The sequence below is a fragment of the Choristoneura fumiferana genome, chromosome 10 (assembly GCF_025370935.1).
Source record: "Choristoneura fumiferana chromosome 10, NRCan_CFum_1, whole genome shotgun sequence".
Taxonomy (NCBI): Eukaryota; Metazoa; Arthropoda; class Insecta; order Lepidoptera; family Tortricidae; genus Choristoneura; species Choristoneura fumiferana.
This window is the reverse complement of record NC_133481.1, coordinates 16763542-16788768: the sequence shown is the minus strand read 5'-3', so window position 1 is coordinate 16788768 and position 25227 is coordinate 16763542. Positions and strand designations below refer to the sequence as shown.

The 25227-nt window shown below is 38.4% G+C and overlaps 1 protein-coding gene across 9 annotated transcripts in view; it reads right to left on the bottom strand.

Moving 5' to 3' along the window:
• The window catches only part of LOC141432186 (CUGBP Elav-like family member 1), a 531549-nt gene that overhangs the window by 93988 nt on the left and 412334 nt on the right, over positions 1–25227 (bottom strand). For all 9 annotated transcript variants that reach the window (XM_074093670.1, XM_074093671.1, XM_074093678.1 and 6 more), the window contains one exon: positions 11703–11751. In XM_074093670.1, the coding sequence (XP_073949771.1) occupies positions 11703–11751 (49 nt within the window). The remainder of the gene's footprint in view (positions 1–11702; positions 11752–25227) is intronic.

Genomic DNA, 25227 nt, shown 5'->3' with positions numbered 1-25227 from the left:
CGTTAAATCTAGTATAGAAGTTTAGATACTAGTTATATCTGGAACAGATCTGTGTGGATACGCGCTCAGGTGTTATGGTAACACGACTATTCCGAACGGATGTGGGACTAGAGCTGATGAAGCGATGACATTCAATATTGAATCGATTTTAGCGTGCGGTCGATATAATTCGCCGGTCATTCATACTTTGTATCTCACGATATTGCTTACGGATTCTTGTTGAGGTTTAATCTGTGCTATATTAACACAATGTGTTTTAACATCATGAGTTCCGACTTTTTCTTACTGGTGTATTATAGCCAACTACAATTTTTTTATAACTATCGCCGTATCGATATCTTTGTAGTTGACTGTACATATGACCTAGATGAGAGTCATAAGTTTTGGAATTCTGGAAATTATGTATTTATGCATATAACTTAAACTTCTTTACTCATTGAAGAGTTTGTACTTTATAATTTATTGAGATTTGTTTGTTGTGGAAAGAACTTTTTAAAACTTTATATCGGAACTCTACATAATTTAGCACAACCCTATATATCGCAGAAATTAACAAGCAAACATAGAAAACTTGTATTAGCGAATTAGCAACTTGTTGATACAGATTCTCTGCTCAAATATCCAAAGCATTCATATTCAACACGTCCGAGTGATATTCCAACGACACACAAGCCATGTATCTCACTATCCTTAATTCCAAGTGCGAAAAAAACCCATAAAAGTTGCATTAAGCTGCGGGTTCGCAGTGCCACCAAGAAATGCAACTTGTATAGATTGATTATTCTTATGTATTTAAAATTAACTTTCGTAACACGGATTGTGTACATAAAAGCGGCGGCAGCAACAGATACCTATATTTTCAGTTGCCAACTTTGATAAAGACTGGTTACTTATATGAAGTCGACCGAATAAACTTGAATACGCGTATGAAACATTGGAAAATTATGGAAGGAGCCGCCCTCATAGATGACCGTTGTTGTATGGCTAGACAGTCAACTACAAAAATATCAATACGGTCAAAGTGACAGAAATATGTATACACGATTTTAGTGACTACATATTAAGGTGTTGTGTAAATATTTTTATAACTGTGGCTGTATTGACCTCATTGTGGTTGACTGTACATACAGCCTAACAGGCCGCTTCCAACCATAGCAACTTGAGGTCTATGGGGGCGGCCTATGTAAAACAGTGCACGTCTTACGGCTAATATGATGACGATGATGATGACAGTATAACACTGAACGCTGTCATACAAATCTCCCTTAAGCATCGCCATCGTATCACCTCAGTGGCTTCGAATAAAGGGCTCCGTAGTAGACGTGTAAACTGCATTTATTTCGGTCGAGTGTAATCAAATCGTGCTCAGACTCGTTAATAAAACTAGCGACAGCGGAACAACACTAGACTAGTGCACATTCTTGTACTAATTATAGGATTAGGACATTGAAATAGCTCGTTATCCTAAGGAACGCTTAGAGAAACTAATTGACAATAGACATGCTAATCAAACGGTTGGGCAATGACTCGAAAATAAAGCGTCTGAATAAGCAAGCGCTTTCATTTAATTATTGCCTCGTAAAGTAAATATAGCGATTGGAAACAGTTGTCCAGCGTGGTTTTTTTATCTTTATTTTAAATCAAGTTAAGTACCGTAGGCTAGGCTCGCGACTTCGTGAAAAAAAAACTCCCCATAAATATGTATAATATATGTACTACAAAAGACTCTTTCGTTAAAAAACGTATTTGTCGACCATATCGCTTACACAATTAGATAACGGGTTCGATTACTCATCAGTTCAATACGAATGCGTGTTCTCGAGTTTAGCGTGTTTAAACAATTAGTTAACTAATAAGTATATAGTAATTGGTGTTAATAAAATTGATCCATCATATTTATATTGTATTTACCTACACATTAAAACTTTCTTAAAAACAACATGTTACGGTGTTAATAAATAGTTTTCGGTAAAAGTAAGTACTATGTACTTTGTAGGTATCTCGTGTGTAAATAAATAACCTAACCATAAAATTTTCATTTTTAATACAAGCTTTTTTTGCTGACTGTACTTTTTATAACGTTTTAAGCTTTCGTGATTTTCACTCATAGTCAAAATACACCAACGGGACTTATCACGCTAACACACACGAGTAATATTTACCTCGACTTCGATATTTACCTGTACTGTCACGCGATTTACATAAGTATTCCAAATTTCAAGTCAATCTGACTACTGGAAGTTGATCAAATTTAACTTGCAAGATTTGACTACAGACAGACCGACAGACAACGGGACAGGTGAAACTAAATAAAAGCTTGTAAAATAATCTACTTCGTGTTTAGTTTCATAAATTTAATACTGTAGGTATAATTGACAACCTCTAAGTGTACGTCAGAACAAAACCGAAAACACGTGAACTGAAACGTTTCGAGTACCTATGTCACAAGAGGAAAAAGCGTGTACTTATGGCGTATGCCAAGGTAGGTATATTGGAAAGAAACTTGTGGTTACCCAAGGTACACTTTTAGTCAATGTAAGCATGTTCGAGGTCATATTTCGAGATAAGACGAACGTCCATCAACAACGACGATAGCTGAAAAACGTCTTCACGTAACTGCAGGCAATAAATAACCGGTTGTAAAAATCTATTGAAGATTTTCTGCGGGTAAATAGAATAGTGTTTCAAAAAAACAACCGAACACTTGTCGATAGCAGGCCATAAACCCAGTTGGCATTAGCGCAGCGTTCAGGTTTTAGTCGAATCTCTTTGTTATAGAATAAACAATGTGCGTACGACATTGCGTTAACAAATCATTGGTAAGCATTTAAAATATAGCTTCGCCTCATTTCGCGGTGTTTTAAATCGGCGTGCGGCGATATCGGTCAATGTCAAAGCGATTTCGATTTTCAAGCGAAAAAATACGATTCGTCAACGATTTAGAAATGACATCGGATCGTTTTAATCGTTAACTGGTTAAAGTAAAAGGTTTCATTAGAGTTATAGTAGTTGCGTTCAGGAATAGTCCAAAGCAATGCTAGTGGTAATTGTTGTGTAATACCAATACCTCTAATTTACAGACGAAACCGTATAACAGCTTGAACACAACATGATGTTAATAACATACGTGACTAAATAATTACGAGGATAATTAACTATCGTTATTAGTCACTGCGCACAATGGGGGAAAACTATTATAAAACATTAAATGTAAGTTGAATATTTGCGTTGAATAACATCCCAAACTCCTGAAACCAGACCAGACCTATTTGTTATACCACGACATTTGAAAATTCCATTAGGAAATTCAGTTCGAAACTACATAATTATGAAATTAAATTTTCATTTTACTGACAAGATTAATGCAATTGTGTAAAAGACTCTATTATACTCTACTTATATTTCAAATTTCGCAGTACTTTTCACCAATTCCCTATGGCGTTCTAGTAATGATAGTTCAAATATAGGTTCTTAGTCCAAGTAACTTTGATGAAAAAAAAAAGCGAACGCTAAACCCTCGGGCATCCGCAATCCAAAATAGGTATCGGATGCCATTAGCAAAAGAACAATCGAATGATTCACGTCACATCAAAGGTGGTCACAATTCGTGGTATGTTCCGAACCTGGCACATGGTAGGGCGTCGGGTTCGAGGGGGGAAGCCAGTAGGCGGCACTGATAGGCGGGTACCCGCCGTTGGATCGGCCCGCGCCCGCCTTTGCGCGCGCGCCGCCCGTGTCACCCCGCATCACTTCACTCCACATACACTGCACATAACGGTAACGTCTGCATTGAACCGCGGCCGGTACGCGACTAGCGCGCCGGTGCGCCGAGGTGCGCGGGCGCTGACGGCCGATCAGTCATCCTTCGTGTTGTCAGCCCCCCCCCCCCCTCGCCGTCGCGACGCTAATGAGCCCCGTCCTGCGTGACACGGTTTTCACGGCTCCAGGTGTGATCCCGACCTATACCCGATTTCTTGTCACGTTGTTTATAGATTTCGAGGAACACATGTAAACTACTGGAGGAACTTCTCAAGATATAGTATTAATTCAAGGTTATTGTGTTGATAAGAAGATGCTTTCCCTTCCCCAGCACCGCGTAATACTGTGGTTGTAGTGAGTGAATATGAAAAAGCCTACAGATCCCTCTAATCCTTTTAGGGTCTGCTAATGCACTCTATATCAAGTCACTGGTATTTTGTGTGACAAAAACCTGTAATGCCGGCTTTGTTTAATTTATAAAAGCGGTGTCATAGACATTTGTCACCTAAAATCCAAAGAGAGAAATTACTTCACTTACAAATCTAATTCTTCTAATATCTATAAAGCTATATAGAGTGATGTGACTGACAGATAATGCACAGTCTAAACCACTAAAGCTAGACTTGAAATTAAGCAGGCGTATTCCTTGAAGATTATAGAGGTGTGGAAAAGAGAACTTTCTGAAATTTATACTGAATAGAGAGAGAAAGAAGCCGCAGTTACAGCGGAGTAAAAGCTACGATATACTCGTATGCGGAAGTTTGTGAGTATTTGTTACAATTTCGCGAGAAAAAGGGCCGGTCAGATAAAGGCCCTGTATCGGGGCACTACCACATTTTTTTTTATTAGCTTGAAGAAGTGTCCCACTTCAGGCCAAAGGTTTCCCCCATATTCTCTATTCGTGCTGATTTTGAGCGGTGTCCTTAAAGAACACGTCTAGATCATCCCACCACTGCCACCTGTGTCTAAGCCTATTTTAGCTCACGTATTCGGAAACATGCGGTTTGTAGCCTGTCATTATAATATTGTCAGGGATATGCATAGCCACTTACCCACAATAACTAATTATCGCGTATCTGCACTATGTTATTCTAAATTCGTCAGATGCGCGTAACCATCCAATGGCAGTACCTAACGCGGATTTGCAATAAATATATACCCGAAGATATCACATTGTAAATATCCCCGAAAACGTGAGGTTATTTTTTATTTCGACATAAGGGCATAATTTGGGATGAAGTTTCAGACGTTTAGTCTTAAGATGTCCTATTTCGCTCAGGTGTTTTTACATTTAAATGTTCCTAATAGAAAATGCAAATGAGCTGTTGACTTCACACGTCTGTTATGTCTAGCTTGTACTAGACGCTTGTCGGAGCGTCAATCGGCAGCTAAACCCCGGTGTGTAAACAAGCGCACGTTGCTAAGTCATCGCAACTGAGCGAATGCACAGCTCGTGAATAATATCATCAGTCTTTGCCCTTGGCTTTGGTAACGGTAGCTATTAGATCTGTTAGTTAAACCTTTAGTAAGGTAGAGGCGATTTAGCGACCACTTGCATTGAGTTGGAAACTGAAACTTATTAGTTTCATAATACGTCAAATTTCCATTGTTACCATTTACAATACGACTAGCTTTAAAAGATTCTTTGTCAGGTATGTATTCGATAGCTGCTTTTGACTCTGTGGTAGTATGCTCCAATGAATGGGGCCTTATTAAGGGTTAAGTTAAATTCCGGCATTTTTTTTGTATTGATAACCTATTGATAATAACAGTTAACAAGGGAAAGACATCCAGTTAACCTTTGAATGATTAAAAGGACATCAGAAACAAGTGTAGACTAGACACTACAATGGAGAGATAAAAGGACCGAATTTTAAATTTAACGAAACAGTACATTTATCATACCAGTGCATCATCATCATATCAGCCATAAGACGTCTATTGTTGGACATAGGGTTCCCCGTAGACTCCCAATTGCTAGGATTGGGAGCGGCCTGCATCCACCGTGAACTTGGCTTTAACCAGGTCATCCGTCCATCCCGTTGGTGAACATTCTACGCTGCTCTTGCCGATCCGCAACTAAATTTACCAAATTATGCCAATGAATGAAGTTTGCAGGTGGTAGGACCTTGTGCAAGGTCCGCCCGGATTGCTACCACCATCTTGCTCGCTAATCCTGCCGTGAAATAGCAGTGCTTGCATTGTTGTGTTTCGGCGTGGAGAGTAAGACAGCCGGTGAAATTACTGGCACTTGAGGTATCCCATCTTAGGCCTCTAGGTTGGCAACGCATCTGCAATCCCCCTGGTGTTGCAGGTGTCTATGGGCGGTGGTAATCTCTTACCACCAGGTGACCCACTTGCTCGTTTGCCATCCAGTCGAAAAAAAAAAGAATAAAACACCCCCGACTTTGTCACTTCAAAGTTCAATATCTCAAAAACGAATAAACCGATTTTGATGAAACATGTTCAAGAACCATTGCTAGAAAATCTGCTTTCAAATAAAGAAAACTGCATCCAAATTGGTCCACCCGTTTAAGAGCTACGGTGCCACAGACAGACACACAGACACACATAGCGGTCAAACTTATAACAACCCTCTTATTGCGCCGGAGGTTAAAAATTACGATATAGCGGTTTATCTATGTTGCATGAAGAATCCGAGAAAAAAATCATGTCTCTACAGTTGGCGACTCTGACTTTTTGGATTTTACATGTACAAATCCGATCCCGCGGGAATATTGGAATAAAAAGTAGTTTGTGTTATTCCGGAGATTCAGCAATCTGTATTCCACACAAAAGAGAAAAAAACCTATGTAACCTATATGAAATGGCCATTGCCTCAGAACGCTCGCTGTTAATGAAATAACGTTCATGACATCAGAACATCAGATGTCCACTGTATCAGAAGAAGTTTTTTTTTACATAAAACTGACCGTGATTGATCCCTACCTCACCTGATGTTAAGTGCAGATGAGGCCAAAGGTATCCCACTGGTTCAATAGCAGCCTATTCACTCTAGCCTTGAAGAGACCTAGATTGTATTTATCCGGAAAAACAGACGACGGGAGCGAATTCCATTCTTTAGCGGTTCGCATTATGAAAGATGAAGCAACCGCTTCAGCAGTGTCTTAAGTATTAATAGAGTGGGACAACCTGTTTGGCAGTGTAGACCTTTTGATAGATTGGATGTTGTAACATACTACAAGCTTCAGTAAGGTTGGATTTTTAGTAGAGTGTACATTTCATTAGAGTGGACGCAGCAATAGAGAGGGCCTGTGCCCAGCAGTGGGACGTATATATAGGCTGGGATGATGATGATGATGATTCATATTTTTTTGTGGCGTATCTAAATTCGCGGGACCTGGAAAAGGGTTAAAAGACGACCAGATGGCCTAGTGGTTAGAGAACGTGACTACGAAGCTTGAGGTCCCGGGTTCGATTCCCGTGTCGGGGCAGATATTTGTATGAAAAATACGAATGTTTGTTCTCGGATCCTGGGTGTTTAATATGTATTTAAGTATGTATCTATCTATATAATTATATTTATCCGTTGCTTAGTACCCATAACACAAGCTTTGCTATGCTTACTTTGGGACTAGCTCAATTGGTGTGAATTGTCCCGTGATGAAAAAAAAATAGAGAGCATCTTCTGGTAGAGTGGATGTTTAGGTAGAGTGAACATTGTAAAATGGACGTTATGGTATAGTGAACCTCCTGAAACAGTGGACACTGGACACAAAAGGTAGAAAGAGACAGTGAATACAATCGCAATTAGACAATATGGTCACATGTCTCTAGTGTTTTTAATCAATATAAATACGCATGCATATATCTACAAACATTTGCATCTACAATTTCAGTAGAATTATTTGAATGCCGCAGATTGGAAAATAATGATTATTTACTTTAATTATTCCGTCGACGCACATTCAGTAATATACTATTTTACCAGAGTGTTTATCAACGCATTATTGAAACAGATACCGCAATATAAATGTGTACCAGAACGAAATCATCAATGAATTTGATATTCGTAATCAGTGCTAGGTTTATTAGTATTGGATATTAGTTTTCATGAAAATATGATTTAGCGTGTCTGTTTAATTAAATAAACAGGTAAATCGTGTTATAGAAATTGTGGTTGGCAGCGATCAAAGATTCAATTTAAAGCTCTACATTAATTATTATAGTAACAGTATTCAAACGGTAAAAAAAGGTAAGTCAGAACGTGCACAAAATATTTCGTTTTGCGTGATTCTTATGAACATGACAAAGGCCAAGCGAATCAATGACAAAATATGTAGTGATCATTTGGTATATTATTATGTACCAAGTGTAGGCACAGAATAATAGTACAAGTGTATTTATACCAAGGGTTTCAAGGGTTACTATTGTTATGAAATAAACCTAACCTATATAGCCCAACTTATCCAATACGCTTGTAGATTACACGATTAAAACAATTCGTCTAGCTTATAGCGTCGCTGAAAATTACATTATATTAAGTAACCATTATGTATTTTGTCCATTATGCGTTTTAAACTTTACCCGCTCCTGGCTACCATCACCCGTGTGGGGTACACGCGGTTGACGTGGCCTACTCATTTCCATGTCTAAACTTCAGTTTAATAATGCTAAATGATAATGAAAACAACACGTCTGCAGTAGGTGACTCAGTTAAGATAGACGCAGACGCTACTACCTATTCCGAAGTAATCCTACTATAAATGAATGCGAAAGTTTGTGAGTGTACATCGCGTCGAGCAGAGGACAGGCAATGGCGCTCATTTGGGGAGATGTATGCCCACTAGTGGACTGCTATATAGGCTGATGATGATGATGACGGGTAGACATCAGCTGTCTGCCAGTAATATACAGGGGTATCCTCACTGTTGAATCTTATCTAAGGAAATAGTACAGATAGTAACATAAATTAATACTACGGAGACACACAACTTATTGGCTGGCACGATTGATGGGCGAACGAATTGAGAACTAATCCGTTGGATGGATATATAAATAGAAACTGAGACTAATTCTGTTAGCGAAACTTAGTTGGGACTTTATCGCAGTTATTGCGTGAGAGAGTAACAAATAAAACATGCAAACACTTGTAAAAAAATCTCATTTAAATATTATCATATTTATCAGCTTTTTCCTTGCGACTTCGTCTGCTACAAATTCGTTTATCTATGCAATGCATGTTTATTCCGGGATAAAAACTATCCTATGTCATTATCCCTGTGTGTCAAATTATCTCCAAAAAAAAGGATAAGCGGTTGCAGTTGCAGCGTGAGAAAATAACAGTCAAATAGACCGTTTGACAGAAAGACAGAGTTACTTTTGCATTTACGTGTTTTTTCTGTGTATCGAATATGTGTAAATAAATGTCTCTCTCTCTCTCTCTCTCTCTCTCTCATTTGTTATATTACTAGCTTATGGATGCGACTTCGTTTGCGAAAAAGTCATTTATCGCTATCCCGAGGGGACTTTGCTATTTTTCGGGATAACTAAAAACTACCCGATGTCCTTCCCAGCGGCTTAAATTATTTTCATATCGAATATTATTCAAATCGGTTCAGCGGTTAAGTATGACAAAGTGACAGACATACTTTCGCATTTATAATATTAGTAAGGATAAGGAAAAGGATTAGTAGGATAGGATGAAGCAAAATAAAGGCGATGAAATCCGAATATTGTCCTTGAAGTATTCAAAGCGCTGTGAAGCGTAAAATGTGATGTGCATACGATAAATTGCGCTATAAAACATATTTTACGAGCATGATCTAGTGTTTGCATGCGATAAGAAGTTATTATGGCAACAAGTTAGAAGGAAAGCAGGCGCTCAAAAGTAATGAAGTTTCCGGAAACAAAACCTGCGAATAACATTCGCTCGGGGAGAGATTTCTCTTGTAATTTATCCTTGTTTACAAAGGTGTTTAAAAATTAAGCGAAAGTTTGTGAATCTGTGCGTGTGTTTGTTGCTCTTTCACGCTAAAACGGCTGGACGGTTTTGAAAGGAATTTGTTATGCAGATAGCTTGGATCTCTGGAACAACATTTAAGCTACTTTTTATTCTGATTGTTCCACAAGACCACAATGTTAGTAAGCATGTAAATTGCAACTGAGCGGCCCGCCGAACGCCAACCGAATCAAACTGAATGTAAGTAGTGGACTCAGTGAACGGTGTTAAGAACGGGAGCAAACTATGCATAGATCCTATTACCCACCAGTACAAAAACTTTTTTTTAAAACATAAAACTGACCGTGTTTGACTCCTATCCTCACCTGATGTTAAGCGAACTAGTGCATGCTTACGTTTTGTGAAAGAAAGAAAGAAGAAAAGAAAAAAAAATGCCACAAACACCGCTAAAAAATAATTCTGTTTCACTTAACACTGTCATACAATCTTACAATCTACAGATGCATCCAAACTTCAATTTTCATGATCACTAAATGTGGATAGGTGAATACAGATGTGAAGCTGGTTATCTACTAACATTTCTAGCCTAGCAGCTAGAAATGGCCTATTTGGCTCATATTACCATTTTTAGCGATAACTAGCGGCTGGAAACGGCTGCTTACATTTCACTGTATATTCACATGATTTAGTTATTTGTTTTTTTTTTTTTTCTTCAGATTTATTTACTACAGGATACATTTAACATAAATATACATAAACAATGACATTTGCATCTGTATTAAGTGTTAAAAACTCAAAATTCTCATACAAAATGTGACACAGCAGTGAAATAGGAATATTTTAATAATTTATTTGTGATAGATATTTGGGAAATATAATAAGTGCTGCTGTATAACAAAAATAAGAGTTTAACAATAAAAAATGCTTACAGGCTTACAAGCCGTTGGTTTACAACTTACAACTATATAGGTGAACAAATTATGCGCACAATTCTAACCCCATCATCCTCGTTAGGTTTAGTACAAAAAAGCCTACATAGCAATTGCATCAGAATAAGTCACCTATTTTGCACGCGTGTGTGTGTATGTCGCATTGTATTCTCCCCACGTGCGTCTTCGTACGGCAGGCGACCAGGCTTTATCACGTAGCTCTAAGGGCTATAGTGTGGCTTAGTATAGACTTTGGCTAATAGTTGTACGTCGACCATTGCCAGTCGAGTAACGCGATAGTTGGCGATAGCGTTCGAATCGATTTGTCATACGGTAAATGCTGTAACGTGCTATCAGCGATTAGCTAAACACTAGGTAACGTGAGGAAAAACGGAGTTGGATGACTAATGTTGCGTTTAGTTAATGAGCCTTTAGGGTACGTATTCGACATGATAATCGTCAAGAGTAGAATGCAATCGATGACTGAATAACTAAGAAAACTATCCATGCGACTTATATAAGTTGCAAAAGGCTTATAAAAAAAAACAATATTAAAAAAAATAAAGCTAACCCTTTTCCAGGCGTAGTGCATACAGTGACCACATAAATGTACCTATTATACACAATGATTAAGTTTCTTTAGTATGATTTGTTATCTTTAGCATTCTAGGTGCTTTGGTATTGTACTGTAAGCCTACACCTAATGTAAACTGTTATAAATAAATTAATTAAACCTTGCTAAAATTTAAATGTGGTACAAAATCAGTTGAAGTCGTTTGAAATATTATTCGTTATAAAATCAATCCCTCATAGGTAAATATATAAAACTATAAGCCGTCTCATTCCAAGAGGCCTGTGCCCAGCAGTGGGACGTATATAGGCTGGGATGATGATGATGATGATTCATATTTTGTTGGGGCGTATCTAAATTCGCGGGACCTGGAAAATGGTGAAAAGAGCCACAGCATAAAGTTGATTTTAGTTTAAATTAATGATTTAATGTTGCCTTACAAAAATTTCATACACAAGGTTGAGCCAGAGACCAGTCGATATATCGATAGATTGATTGAGCTAGGTACGAGAACACTTACCATTTCTGTTCTCACTGTCAGCTGGCTTCATCTGAATCGGATGATGCATCTGTAAAGATAAATTTGCAAGGTTAATAAAGTAATTGTACACACAGCAATAAGAAAACAAGAATTTATGAACATAATTAACCGGAGATGCTTCGCTCCCTCAATAAGACTTTGCATACAAACATGGCCATTTAAATAAAATCCTTTGACAATCTAACCAACATAGACAAGTTGAAAAACCAGCAATATTTTCATTTCAAAGTTCAACATCTCATACACGGCTGACCCAATTTTTATCAAGCTTAGCAGGAAACACGCTTTCACGTGAAAAAAAAAACCGAATTGAAATTGGTTCTTTCGTCTGATAGCTACGATGACACAAACAGACAGACAGACAGCATTGGCGTCAAACTTATAACTAACCATGTAGGAAAAACTCCACAAGTCCCTACCGCACGGTCGGTTAGTATAGATGGTTGGAAAAAAATCCACAAGTCCCTATCAAACGACCACCTAGTATGGATGGTTGGAAAAAAATCCACATGTCCCTACCGCCGTGGATTTTAGTAGAAATACATGGAATGATATCCTTACCGGTGGAGAAGAAAGGAAAAATATCGTCACTATTTAAAAAAAAAACTCGTATCTCAAAATAGATATTTTTTCTGAGTGGACCTTATGAACATTACGTCAAGGTTCAATTTTGTTGACATATTGATTTTAGATACGAGATTTTTTCAAAGTAGTGACGATATTCCACATATCTGTATCAGGAGGGATACAGCGGTAGGGATAGGTGGGAAAGGGGAAAGTTTCCCCCCATACGAAATTGTGAGAAGTTTCTTTTGGCACATCAGTACTTATAACACCTCTCTTTTTGCGTCGGTGGTTAAAAATGTATCAGATCGCACTTGTGGCCATATTATATTTGCAAATACATGAGAATCGACGCTAAATCTCCAATCGATATAATCCAGAGCAAACATGATTATCGCTAAGTTAATTTTAATAATAAAACAGGTTTGACCCGATGACGCGTCAAATCGCCTGTCGGGGTTGTGTGCCGATTCATTATTAACGAGCCAGTGGAAGTCACAAGCGATGGCGATCTAGGAAACAAACCACACCTCTAATTAACATACTGACATAAATGCAAATTTAAGTACAACTTCACTTTTTCGTGATGAATGCAAAAATAAATAAATAAAACTTAATTTTCGTTCGTTCTCTACTCGTACCATTAAGTATTTTTTGGAAAAAAATTGCAATTATGTCATTGTTGTTTTAGAGGTGCGAAACTATAATAATCTCAATTTTGATCGTTCTCTATCTAATAGTAATTTACAGAAAAAAATACAAGTACGAGTATGTACTTGTTGTTTCAGAGAGGTGCGATTAATTTTCATAATTTCACGCAGGGCCTGCGGAAGTAGGTCTGTAAACCACGACGGGGGGGGGGGTCAAATATCCATGGACACAGTTGTTAATGATTTGCGGTTAATTAATCTATCTTATCCATTTTTATGTTATCCTGTCGATAATAATTGGAAATTGATTATTCTCTTAAAACATTAATCATAATCACTACCCGCTTTCATGTTACAACTTGTACCAAATATAAATAATGAAATAGGGTTGTCAAAACTACATAGAGCATTAATGTATTTATTCAACATGCTGCTTTCCTAGACTTTATATTTAGTCAATAATTCACGCATATACTGCCTTTTCCTGTATATGGAGATATACATTTCCTATTTATAAATATATTGTCTATGTATTTTACAGTGAGTTGCCAACCCTAGCAGGTAAACAAATTAAACTATTTAAATAATTCACAAACAAAGCCCGTTGGTTGAACGTAAACAATAAACAAGCGATCAATTGTTGTTTTATATTGTCTTCTCTCCCATGTTGAGATTCAGTCATGATATGTACTTATAACAAGAGGTATAGTCGCCGAGAGTTTTTTTATAGACTCATTTGACTAAAGTAAATGGCACGGAAGTAGAGCGTACAATCATACGTCTCTCTCGCTCGTTTGAGATAATCTAAAAATAACGAGCGTACTCTTTTCTGACGTGGATTGCTTTTTTACTTTGCTTTTTGGTGACCCGCCGCACAATAACCCTATATGGCCGGGACAAAGGGACAGCAATCTTCAAATCTGGACGTGTCCCGGTGTACCAGGACCTGTGGTAACCCGGTTTACTAATGTTTCGGCGAATAACGTTTGGCAACCTGTTTCATTTCGCAACTTTTCATTTCCCAACTGTTTAATATTTCTGAAACTGTAAATATTTCAGGATTTTTATAAACCTAACCTAACCTAAAGGGTTCTACACGATGACCCTGAAATAAATCCTGAAATATTTACAGTTTTAGAGTTTACGAAATGAAAAGTTGCGAAATGAAACCAGTTGCCAAACGTTACGTTGCGAAATGAAACAGGTTGCCAAACGTTACGTTGCGATGAGGCAGTACTCGGTGGTAACCCTACTGATAGCGGATGGCGAGAAAAGGCGCGCGCGCTTGTCGCTAGTGGACTCTTCAGTCATCACCTCGTTTATTTCGGTGGACGGTGACCGCCGCCGCGTCGTATTGAGTAATGAGCCGAGACCACTGGCTTGCATTCACATATAATACTTCACGTACACGCATTATGACAGTTATAATAATATGTCGAAAATTTCATTATTAAGTATTGTAGTGCATTATACTAAACACAACAGCAGATGTAGGTAGATACTTACTGTTCTGTCAGTGTCTCTTTCAAACACCCCATGGAAATAACAGTATAATAAATAAGAAAAGCTGATAAAAATTATTATCGCTTGTAATTGGTCAGCTTGTCACTTAGAAAATTTCTTTCATAAGTACTTAAAACTAGTAGTTCGGTGAACTGTAAACCATTGTGGACTATATAACAAGTGGTGGTGTAAAAGCTGTCGTGGCCTAATGGCTGGACCTATGGCCTCTCAAGCAGATGACTATGGATTCAAACCCGTGCTCGGAACTCTTGAGTTTTTTCGAAATTTACTACGAGCTAAACGGTGGAGGAAAACATTACGAGACCAACGAAGCAACTTACTTCATAGTTTTTTTAACTTTCATAATTAACCAAAAGGTGTCTACTGTTGAAGCCTATCCCTTAAAATACAATAATAAGGGACAACATGCCACCTGTATCCACCGTTTGGCTGCAAGTCATGCGATGTCGTCGGTCCATCTAATGGGAGTCCTGCCAACACTTACAGATGTGCAAGTTGCGGAAAGTTTCCAAAAAGTTGGAAAAGTTCTCGGAAATTTCTGGAAATTTTCAGAAGAAATATACGAAATTTAAATTTAAGAAACGGAAAGTTTCAATCCCCATATAAAATTGTGAAAAGTTTCCAAAATTTTCCCATGTGAAAAATTTCGCATTTTTGGAAAGTTTCCGTGGGCACTTCAGTACCTACAACATCCGGTTTGTGGCCGCCATTCCTTTTTTCCTTTCTTCTGTTAATATGGCCCACTAATTGCTACTTCAACTTACATATTCTTTCACTTTCACTAGACATTTTCAAAATATCAACATAAATTTCCAGGCACAAGAACTGTATGATATGAAATAATCCATCAATGAAAGGCTTAATTTTGTTTGCGATCGCCGGCACAATTAGCGAGGCGCGGGCTTGCACATGAATCATCGTGCTAATGAGATTATGCTGTAGGCGGAGCGGGGGCGGGAGCGGAAGTGACAGCGGGGGAGGCAGCGGGAGTGAACGCTGGGGAGGTAGCGGAAGTGACAGCGGGAACGGGAGCGAGAGCGAAATGATGTTAACCCGCCGTTTTCAAGCTACACCAATTTTAGATAAGTCACTACAAAACTAATGATAATTTTGTACAATAATACCTAATATTATTTCTGCTCTTAAAAAAAGGTTTACAGCCTCATCTCATAGCGATTAAAAGCGAATCCCATTTTTTATTATCATATTATTGTAAAGGAAGCAAGGCCGAATCTTTGTGTAGTTTATGTGTTCTACACAAGCAGTTTGGCAGGAAATAGGTGCTTCTTTGAATACTTATTGCTCTCATGAATAGAAGTACCTGGGCGACCGAACTTTGCTCGGGCTGAAACTTCGAAACTAGCGTTTTCCCAGAGATAAGACCAAGCTAGATCGATTTTTCATCCCCGAAAACCCCTACATATCAAATTTGATTGAATTCGTTGCAGCCGTTTCCGAGATCCCCTAAAAAATATATACAAGAATTGCTCGTTTAAAGGTATTAGATAGATAAGGTAGAACAGAAATAGGAGTGAAAGAGTTTCTGACAGAGACTGCCAATAATCGTCAAACTGTTACTTTAAATAATTGCAAAACTATGCCTATATAATAATATTTACTATCAATGCTAACAAGAGTGCAGCAATCGGATCGTTTGCCATACAAACTGTATGACATTTCCTCTCTACTAGTTTATTCCTCCAAGACTAAAACACACCATTTACGCCGTATGTACCTCCACATTATAACACAAAGATATATGCGAGGTATCCCTTATCTAATTAGCTGAAAGTTATCATCAATCACCGAGCCCGTACTGCTTTGTAACAACAAAAGGGCCTAAGTGCATTAGTATTACAAGCACATACGCCCTTATAGAATATCGCGTGGCACGGACCGTGTAGAGATAGAACAATTTGTCACTTAGCCCAAAGTCGCACCGGACCCGCTAAGCTAAACTAAGCTATGCTAAGCTTAGCTTACAAAAGGCAAAGAGTTTTAGAGGGATTTCAGTTAGCAGCTTTTATGAGAGAAAATGTATGGTAACTTTCTTGTCGGCTTTAATGTCAGGATGAGTTGGTAGTTTTTTATTAGGAGCAGACACCTTGGGGCAAAAGTGACTTTAGTTAAATGTTTGGACGATGTAACAACGCCCATGGTAGTGTTAAGATAGTGGTATAATAGTGAGCACGGTCGCTGCAATGTGGTCAAAACGTGGGAGTCAAAACTACCGAATACTCCTTTGAGTAAAAGGCCCGAGAGACTACCGTAAAGCTGTACGCAAAAGACGCATTAAATAGATAGGGAGTCGAGGAATAAATATTACTTTTACAGCTATAACGTCAAACGTCGTCGTCTTCGATGACATCGCCCTTATAGTTAGTGGCATAAAGGTGTATTGATATTTTTGACGTGTTGGTAACGTACATATGTTTATGCCCTTGACTGTAAACTGTTTCGATATTTGATAAAATATTAATTTTAGCTTGATACCTCTACGCGTATAGTCGGTGCCCTAACATAAGTATATTCACTTTTCTATGCAACTAGTATGAAAAAGTGGATACATAGGTAAGTTAGGGAAGAACCGTACTAGAGAAAAACAATCTCGACAGACAGACAACAAAGTGATCCTATAAGGGTTCCGTTTTTCCTTTTATGGTACGGAACCCTAAAAATAACTAAGCCAAATTTTAAATTACTGGACATTAAAAAGCTAAAAAAATAATAAAAGTTCAACACGTCCGGATCAGGACACGCATAGAACAAACGAAATGTTTTCTGCATTTAAACGGATTTTAACAATGGCAATGGCGATAAAGTTTTAATTATAAAACGCAAACGCTGGTAAGCCCGCTTCTGGATAAACTGTTTAAGCTTGATGTTAGTTACGGGTTAATTCAATTCATAGTTCAATGGCCCGCCGTAGTTATTTTAAAATTTCCAGATTACGTAGGTACTTATTGTACTAGTTATGACAGGTTTAACAACAAATCATAAAAATTAAAGGATATAAATACCTTCTCTTGACACATTGAAGAAACATTGAAGAAGTATTATACTTTCAAAAACCCCTAATTAGGTAGTTTTTTTTTGTGTGTAACTTTTGTGTATTTTACAGTGCATTGGTGTTTTAACTGTAATGCTGTAATTTTTCTTGACAAATAAACAAAATAAATATATTTTGTCCGATGCACTTTTTTATCATTGGTCACTCAAGACAATAAAACTTGTTGTATCATAATGACGTTCAGAGACTATACATGCGAAAGGTTGGCCATAGAAAGTTTTTTCGCGTGTTAACGATCGCATTCACCATCTCTTTCTACCCTCATCTTATGCCCACGCGACAGAACGAAGTGGTGCATTGATTACAGAGCCATAGACAATAGGCCACCAGATTAGCATCACAGCCATTATTACCAACCAGTGGCAATAAGGTTCCCTTGATGGACGATATATCGCTAGATGGCGTTAGTATCGTGAGATCCATTTGACGGGTGACATTATTTACCGTCACGGATAATACCGACATGGAAATACCGACCCGATATTTCGTGTACACGCCTATATAAACTGGTGTCAAACTGACAAGAGTTTAAGTTTGGTTTTTGGAGTCTTTTTGTATTTTTTATTTCAACTCCAAATTTTGTTACTTTTACGGTCATCCCGTGATCCATATCGATAATACAAACTGAAACATGGATGCACAGAAAAACCAGAAAAAGAGACCAGCGCCGGGAATCGAGCCCAGCTCCTCAGCGTTCCCTGCTGCGTGCTGTACCCCTACACCACCACTGGTGGTGTATGACAAGAGTTTCTATGGGCGTGTACACGAAATATCAGGTCGGTATTTCCATGTCGGTATTGTACAGCCGGTAAATAGTGTCACCCCCGTTTGACGTTACAGTCTTGCTTGTGATTGGCTCACTTAGTTATTTAATCAATCACAAATGTGACGAAAATATTAAACTTGTCAAACGGACTTCACACCGGCGCATTTTTTTTAAATCCCGTCTTGTCGCTGTACAAAAGTACGGAACGGCGAACAGCCGACTCTCACTTGACCAGTTTTCAGGGTGCATTCAACTATGCCACTAAAACGATATTTAAATTAGGAACCGTCGGGTTATCTGCATGCTAATACTACTATAGCTTATCTCTTCTTTACATAGCTATCTCTTAACGTGAACTCACCTTGAGCACTTCGTATTCAGGCCATGCTGACAAGTTCCGTGTTTACATAAATTGTATGATGCAGAGCTTGATTATGGTGTGCACAGATCTATATATATAATTAATTAAAGTGGAATATGAATGGTACATCTATGAGAACCGAACGTGTCAATTGAACTGAGGCCTTAATATGTAATGTAGGTATATATATATCTTACTATACTATCTTATATATATAAACGCGAATGTTTGTATGGATGGATGTTTGTTACTCTTTCACGCAAAAACTACTTTATCCCGAAATAATGTATGGTTCCTGTCGGATCAAACAAGTTTTAAACGAGGTACATTCTAATTCTGCATGAGCGAAGCCGCGGACAAAAGCGCTAGTAATGTAATAATCGTTTTCACCACTTCTTTCTAACACATGGTATAAGATGGGTCTAAAAGGCGATGGTGGACTGCCACTAGACAGTACGGCCTTTAATCTGCTTAGTAATATAAGTCGTATGTTCACTTAATGGTTGAAGACTGTAGTCTTCAGTCACTGCGGAATTATGGACGAGAAGACATCACGAATTACGTTTGAAATATAAATAACACCTGATCGGACGGTGGAGCAGACGAGTCCACGGACGGAAAAACGTAGTGTAGGGCGTCCTGAGACACGGTGGATGGACGACTTTAAGAGGATAGCTGGCGGCGGATGGATGCGAGGGGCTGAATGGAAGAGGCCTATGTCCAGCAGTAGACTGCTGTAGGCTGATGATGATGATGATGAATATAGGACAAAAATATCCTTATTCATTCATTAATGCTTGCTAAACTCGTGTAGCTTTAGCGTTCTTTATTTTTTTACGCGACTTTGCCAGACTGATAATACATTTTGCTAAACCTGCTTTCAGTTTTCTAAGAATAGGGTTAGTACGTAAGTCTGTTTCGTCTTGTATTGATTCTTAAAAATATACTATAGAAACTGAGCCCCTTAATGTGGCTAAGTTAAATACTTATGTGCGTCACCGACTTGCGCTACTAAGTTAGCGCGTGTCAATGTTAGTTTGAGTCGCTCTAACCATCTCTAACTGCCAAGTTTGCAGCTGGAACTATACAGAACCACAGACCGCATATGGCTACGCTTACAAGTTTGGAGACTTATTTGAAATGAGCCTGCATGGTTCAAGTAGACAGGACTAAAGCCCTGGTTCAAGAAGCTGGTAGCGACACAAAATTTGGAGTTTTGGAAGTACTCTCGCACCTGCCTTATTTTCCAGATTTGGCCCCCTGCGACCACTTTATTTTTCCAAACTTCAACAAATGTTCGGCGGAAAAAGATTTGGTTCCAATAAAAAAAAACATCGATGAAACCAAAGCGTATTTTGACGAGTTAAGAAATACTAAACATCATAAGATGAAAAGATTGACTAATTGATTGTTTTGAACAATGGAGCAGTTGAAAAATGCATGTCGTAACATATTTTTCATGTCATAATTCTACTATAATTTGCCCTAAGGGATTTGGTAAAAATCAAACTATGATTTAGCAATTAGAATATCATAATCATATATAAGCCGTTTGGGTTTTACTAACTTGCAAGCCGATATTTCACGCATGAAATGACTTACGCAGAAGTTACGCAGAAAGTGGTTAATTTGCGGATTGGGAAATTCACTCATACATTAATTATTTACAGATGTGACAAATATTTATGTACTTATAATAAAATTCGGCTATGTTAATATTATGCTAATATAATATTCGGGTAATCAACCATTCGGCTTATAAAGAATTATGCCGAACAAAATTTCGGCAAGTTTAAGATTCGACGTAAATACGCTCTAAACACTACGTGCTATATAAAATTGAAATCGTGACAAATGACAGATGAGACGCCTAAAGCTCATAAGCGACTTCATTCACTAATTGATTGCTTTGAACAATGTCGCAGGAGCAATGCATGCTCGTAACATTATTCAAGAAGGGGAGGGAAGGGGCCTAAATTGGTATCAAATCAACACTCCGATGAACAGCAATTAGAATATCATCATCATCATCTCAGCCTATATTTACGTCCCACTGCTGGGCACAGGCCTCCTCAGAATTAAAATTAACCCAACGGATTGAATTATTTCACAGGTATGTGCAGGTTTCACGTTTTTCCTTTACCTGAGTGGTAAATTTCAAATCTAATTACAATATAATAATACTGATGTATTTGTCGCGCGTACGTCACTGATGTATCTACAGTTTAATACATCAGTGATTAGAAATGCGAAAGTTTGTGACTATGTGAACGTGCGTGCGTGTTTGTTAGCAAAAGCAGTGTTTTTCAAACTTTGTATTCTCTTAAGTTGTTAATACAAAAATTAATAATTATACACAATGACCGTGACAGTATATTTTAAAGATACCGCGACCCCCTTAAGGGGCATCCGCGAGCCCCCGGGGGTCTCGATCCACAGATTGAAAAACACTAGATTAGAGACTTATGGTGCGGGTTATTTTATTTAATGTTAGTGAAATCCACTATATATGTTTAAGGACTATTTTGCGAAATCCCAGAGTTTCAATCCTAATGGTTTATACGTGCGAAACAAGAAAAATAAAAAAGTCAACGTACAAAAAGCGCGAGGAACCTTTAGGACCGAAAAACATTTCAAAATTTGAAACGTCGAGATAATTATAACAATAAAATTGTCGCGAATAAGACCCGAATGTAATTATTACTTACTACGATATCAAGATCTCTTATGTACCTGTTACTAGGTTTTACCGGTGATTTGCATCTAAATATTTTTATTTAATCAAAATCAGAAAAATATTAAGCAAAACTTTGCAAACTACGACTAAACGCATTATCACGCAGGCTTTTAGCTTTTACTGACATTAAAAAAACACTGACTAACCAAACTGTTCCTATTGTCGAGAAAGAGATAGCATTCCTACTCGTATCTTCAGTACTTTTCTAAGAAGCACCAATGGTCGATGAACTATAATCCTATTTTCATCGTAGGAAATAATTGTCTTCCAATACATCAAACGACATGACATGTCCACACAATCTTCGATCAAACCTTTGAAAAGGGTCACGTCATAAAAAGCCGTGTCCCCGGAACCAAATAATGGCAGCCGAAAAACTCAAATCTTCGATCTTGAAATATGTAAAGTTGAGAGAAAAAACTTAAGAACATAAGAACACAAAGGGCAATGATATCTTTGTAGTGGGACTGGTCAAAGTGGTCCGGGGTCGACGTTGACTTCGAATCGTTAGTCCCTCAAAGGTGAGCGTAAAACCTACGGGAAAATCTGGAGGGGGGGGGGGCGAATCAAAGAGCCTTTTAGGCTTATTATACACAATGGGGGACGCTGAGAAAAAATGGAGGGTGGCAGGCGGCGACCCGACAGGCATGTGCCCGTGGGATGGTGATGTTTTAAGAATTGATTTTTTCTTTGCGTGTTCGACGGAAAGCTATGATACCTAAATAAATAAATGGCGCGGAAATAAAAGGCAAAGGTAATCCACTGTATCTGATGCTGATAGTGGATAAAGACTTACTTATGTTACTTTTGCAGAGTGCCATATCTCAATCGACAAAAATGGAATCTTTGTCGCTTGGATCGCTTTGCTATCCGTCCGTCTGTCTATCAAGACTCTTTTTCTCAGGAACGCGTGAGGATATCAAGCTATAAATTAAGCCATTGGAGCAGTGAAAAAATCAAACACAACGCAATCATAGAATACAATCATTAAAAAAAAGTGTCCTCATACAGTTTGCCGGGGAATAAAACCTATAGGGTATTTCAAGGTGCTTCGAAACTCGAAATATGGAATGAAGCCTAGCTCTTTGCTAAAAACTAGATATTTAAACATACCTACAAATTTTTACGGAACCATGGGCGCACAAGCAAGTAACACTTGAGCGTTTTTTTAAAGAACGTAGTTCACTCTTTCAATTGATTACTCATAGGGGCTGTTTCACCATCCATTGATTAGTGTTAAATGACGGTTAAATGTGATGCCGTCTCTATTTGTTTTGTTCGAATAGACGGAGACGGCATCACATTTAACCGTCAGTTAACACTAATCAATGGTTGGTGAAACAGCCCCTCAATCTGAAAATGTACGAACCTATACGGAACTGCGCTACTCAATGCACAGGTGACGTATCGACTCGTCCAATAGGTTTCAGAACAATGTCCGATGGGACCCAACCTCGATTTCCAGTGCCGTGCCCATAGACTTACATAAGAATAGATTGCGCAAGTGTTTTGATGCCATTTCACTGCTACAACAATAAAATTAAGCTGCAGTATTGTTGTTGTTGTTGTTGCAGTGCTGTTGTATTGAGCGGTGGCGCGTAGTGTGCGTGTTGCGGCAGCCGCCGAGTCGCGTGCTCCTGAGAGGAAGGGCTACGAAATAGCCCGAAACATGTCGAGCTAAGCCCGGTTTAAGACGTGAGTTATCCGTTATAATATCATTTAATATGCAGTATTGTTAGTTGCTGTCCATCTTGAATAATCAAGCAGGAATTTCGTTGATAATATGAAAAATACCAATAGACGAGTCATTATGACATCGGCGATTTTATCCTGCAGTCAAAGACTACAGCAAGTTTTTAATTTGAAGAACTTTTAAAGAGTGTAAATAAATATCGTTAAACTCATTACAATTGCTTAAAAGTCACGAAATGTATAGTGGAAACTTTTATTAAAAACTGTTTTTTTTTCTACAAATAAGTATTTAGCTGTCCTACACCGGAGAATCCCGACTTCAAAAAAAAGAGGAGTTATTGAATTCGATTTTTTCTGGCATAGCAACTGAGGCTTGCGAACTGATGTCGATGATTTTTTTGTAACATTTTCCTGTTATTTTCAAAAACGCTCTTCAGTCCGACAATTATAATTCAATACACAATTGAAATCGGTTGTTTTTTTAAAACAAAAAAAAAATCTATAGTTGATTCTTACGCGGTCTATTTGATACCTAACTCTATGGGCCAGTCGACCCGCGGGGAGGCGGAAGCGGCCGGCAATTAGAATGAGAGCCGCATTGTCCTGCGAGAAGGCTGCGGCGATTACTCACAGACAGTATTGGAATAGAGACATTTTACGAGGCGCGTTGGGTTCCGTATAAAAATTAAAGACGATCCTTTGCGGATCGGCAAACGCAGCGTTGCAAGTCCACCAATGCGGTACGCGGTGGATGCAGGTCGCTGCCAACAGAAGCAACTGGAGGTACATGGGGTGGGGGGGCTACTACAGTGGACGTTGTAAGGCTGATATTCATCATCATCATCATCCCAGCCTATATACGTCCCACTGCTGGGCACAGACCTCCTCTCAGAATGAGAGGGCTTGGGCCGTAGTTACTACGCGGGCCCAGTGCGGATTGGGAATTTCACACACACCATTGAATTGCTTCGCAGGGTTGTGCAGGTTTCATCACTATGTTTTCCATCACCGTAAAGCTCGTGGTAAATTTGAAATGTAATTCTCAGAGGTGCGCGCCGGGGTTTGAACCCACGATCCTCTGCTTGAGAGGCCATAGGTCAAACCACTAGGCCACCACGGCAAGGCTGATATTATATGATGATTATTATTTATTTATTTATTTGTCAATAAAAAATTACACATTTCAGTTAAAGCACCAATGCGCTGTAAAATTCAAATTATACAAACAAATACACAAATGACTTGTCTATAAAAAAATCTTACAAAGATGTCATAAGAAAAGTTAAGTTTCGTCCGTGTCTGTAAAAGGTAATTACGAGAGTGGCATAAAAATAAACGCATGTTTAGATAATGGTTATATCGGGAGACGAGCTGTCGGTAGGCCTCCAACAAGATGGAGCGAACGTACTGGTTAAGATCGCGGGATCGCGGTGGATGCGGAAAGCACAAGACCGATCTAAATTGATAATCTAACTGACTGACTAAGTAGAATAATATAATAATATATTTTAAATCACACTTGCTCGTCAATGCCTGTTAATCCATGCCTGTATACTAAATGACAAAAGCCTCAATTGTTCCCGCGGTTCAGTATTCGACTGCGGGCTTTTAATAGAATCTAGTTCACAATTCCTCACTTACCGCCCTTAATACACAATATACTATTTTTACCCTCGTAGCTATTGTATTGATTTCACTTCATTTGTTTTGTGTGACTTTCCGTAATTGCACTCTCCTGTGGCTCCGAAACGGTAACGTTTCTGGCTCTGCCTACCCCGATATGCTGAGCCGGACCTTTTTTGGGTGCAACATTTCCTATTTATTTATTTATTCCTCTTAATGGCGGCCATAAGGCTGGGCCAAATAAATTAAATTAAAGATTTCTTTCTTCTTATGCACGTTGTACGGTGATTGTAGTTTTTGCCATAGAAACTTCCAGAATACCGTAGACCACTAGCGACAAAATGTCAGACCTGAGACTATATATCGTTTTTGTCAAACTGTTAAGGTTAATCGCCGCATAAAACTGGCTCAAAAACGGTAACTAGCCAAAGCTCTGAAATACCAAAATTAGATATCGTCTACATCCGCCATGTTCGAATGCTACAACCCAATTGTCCCCATGTCTTACCTCATGACG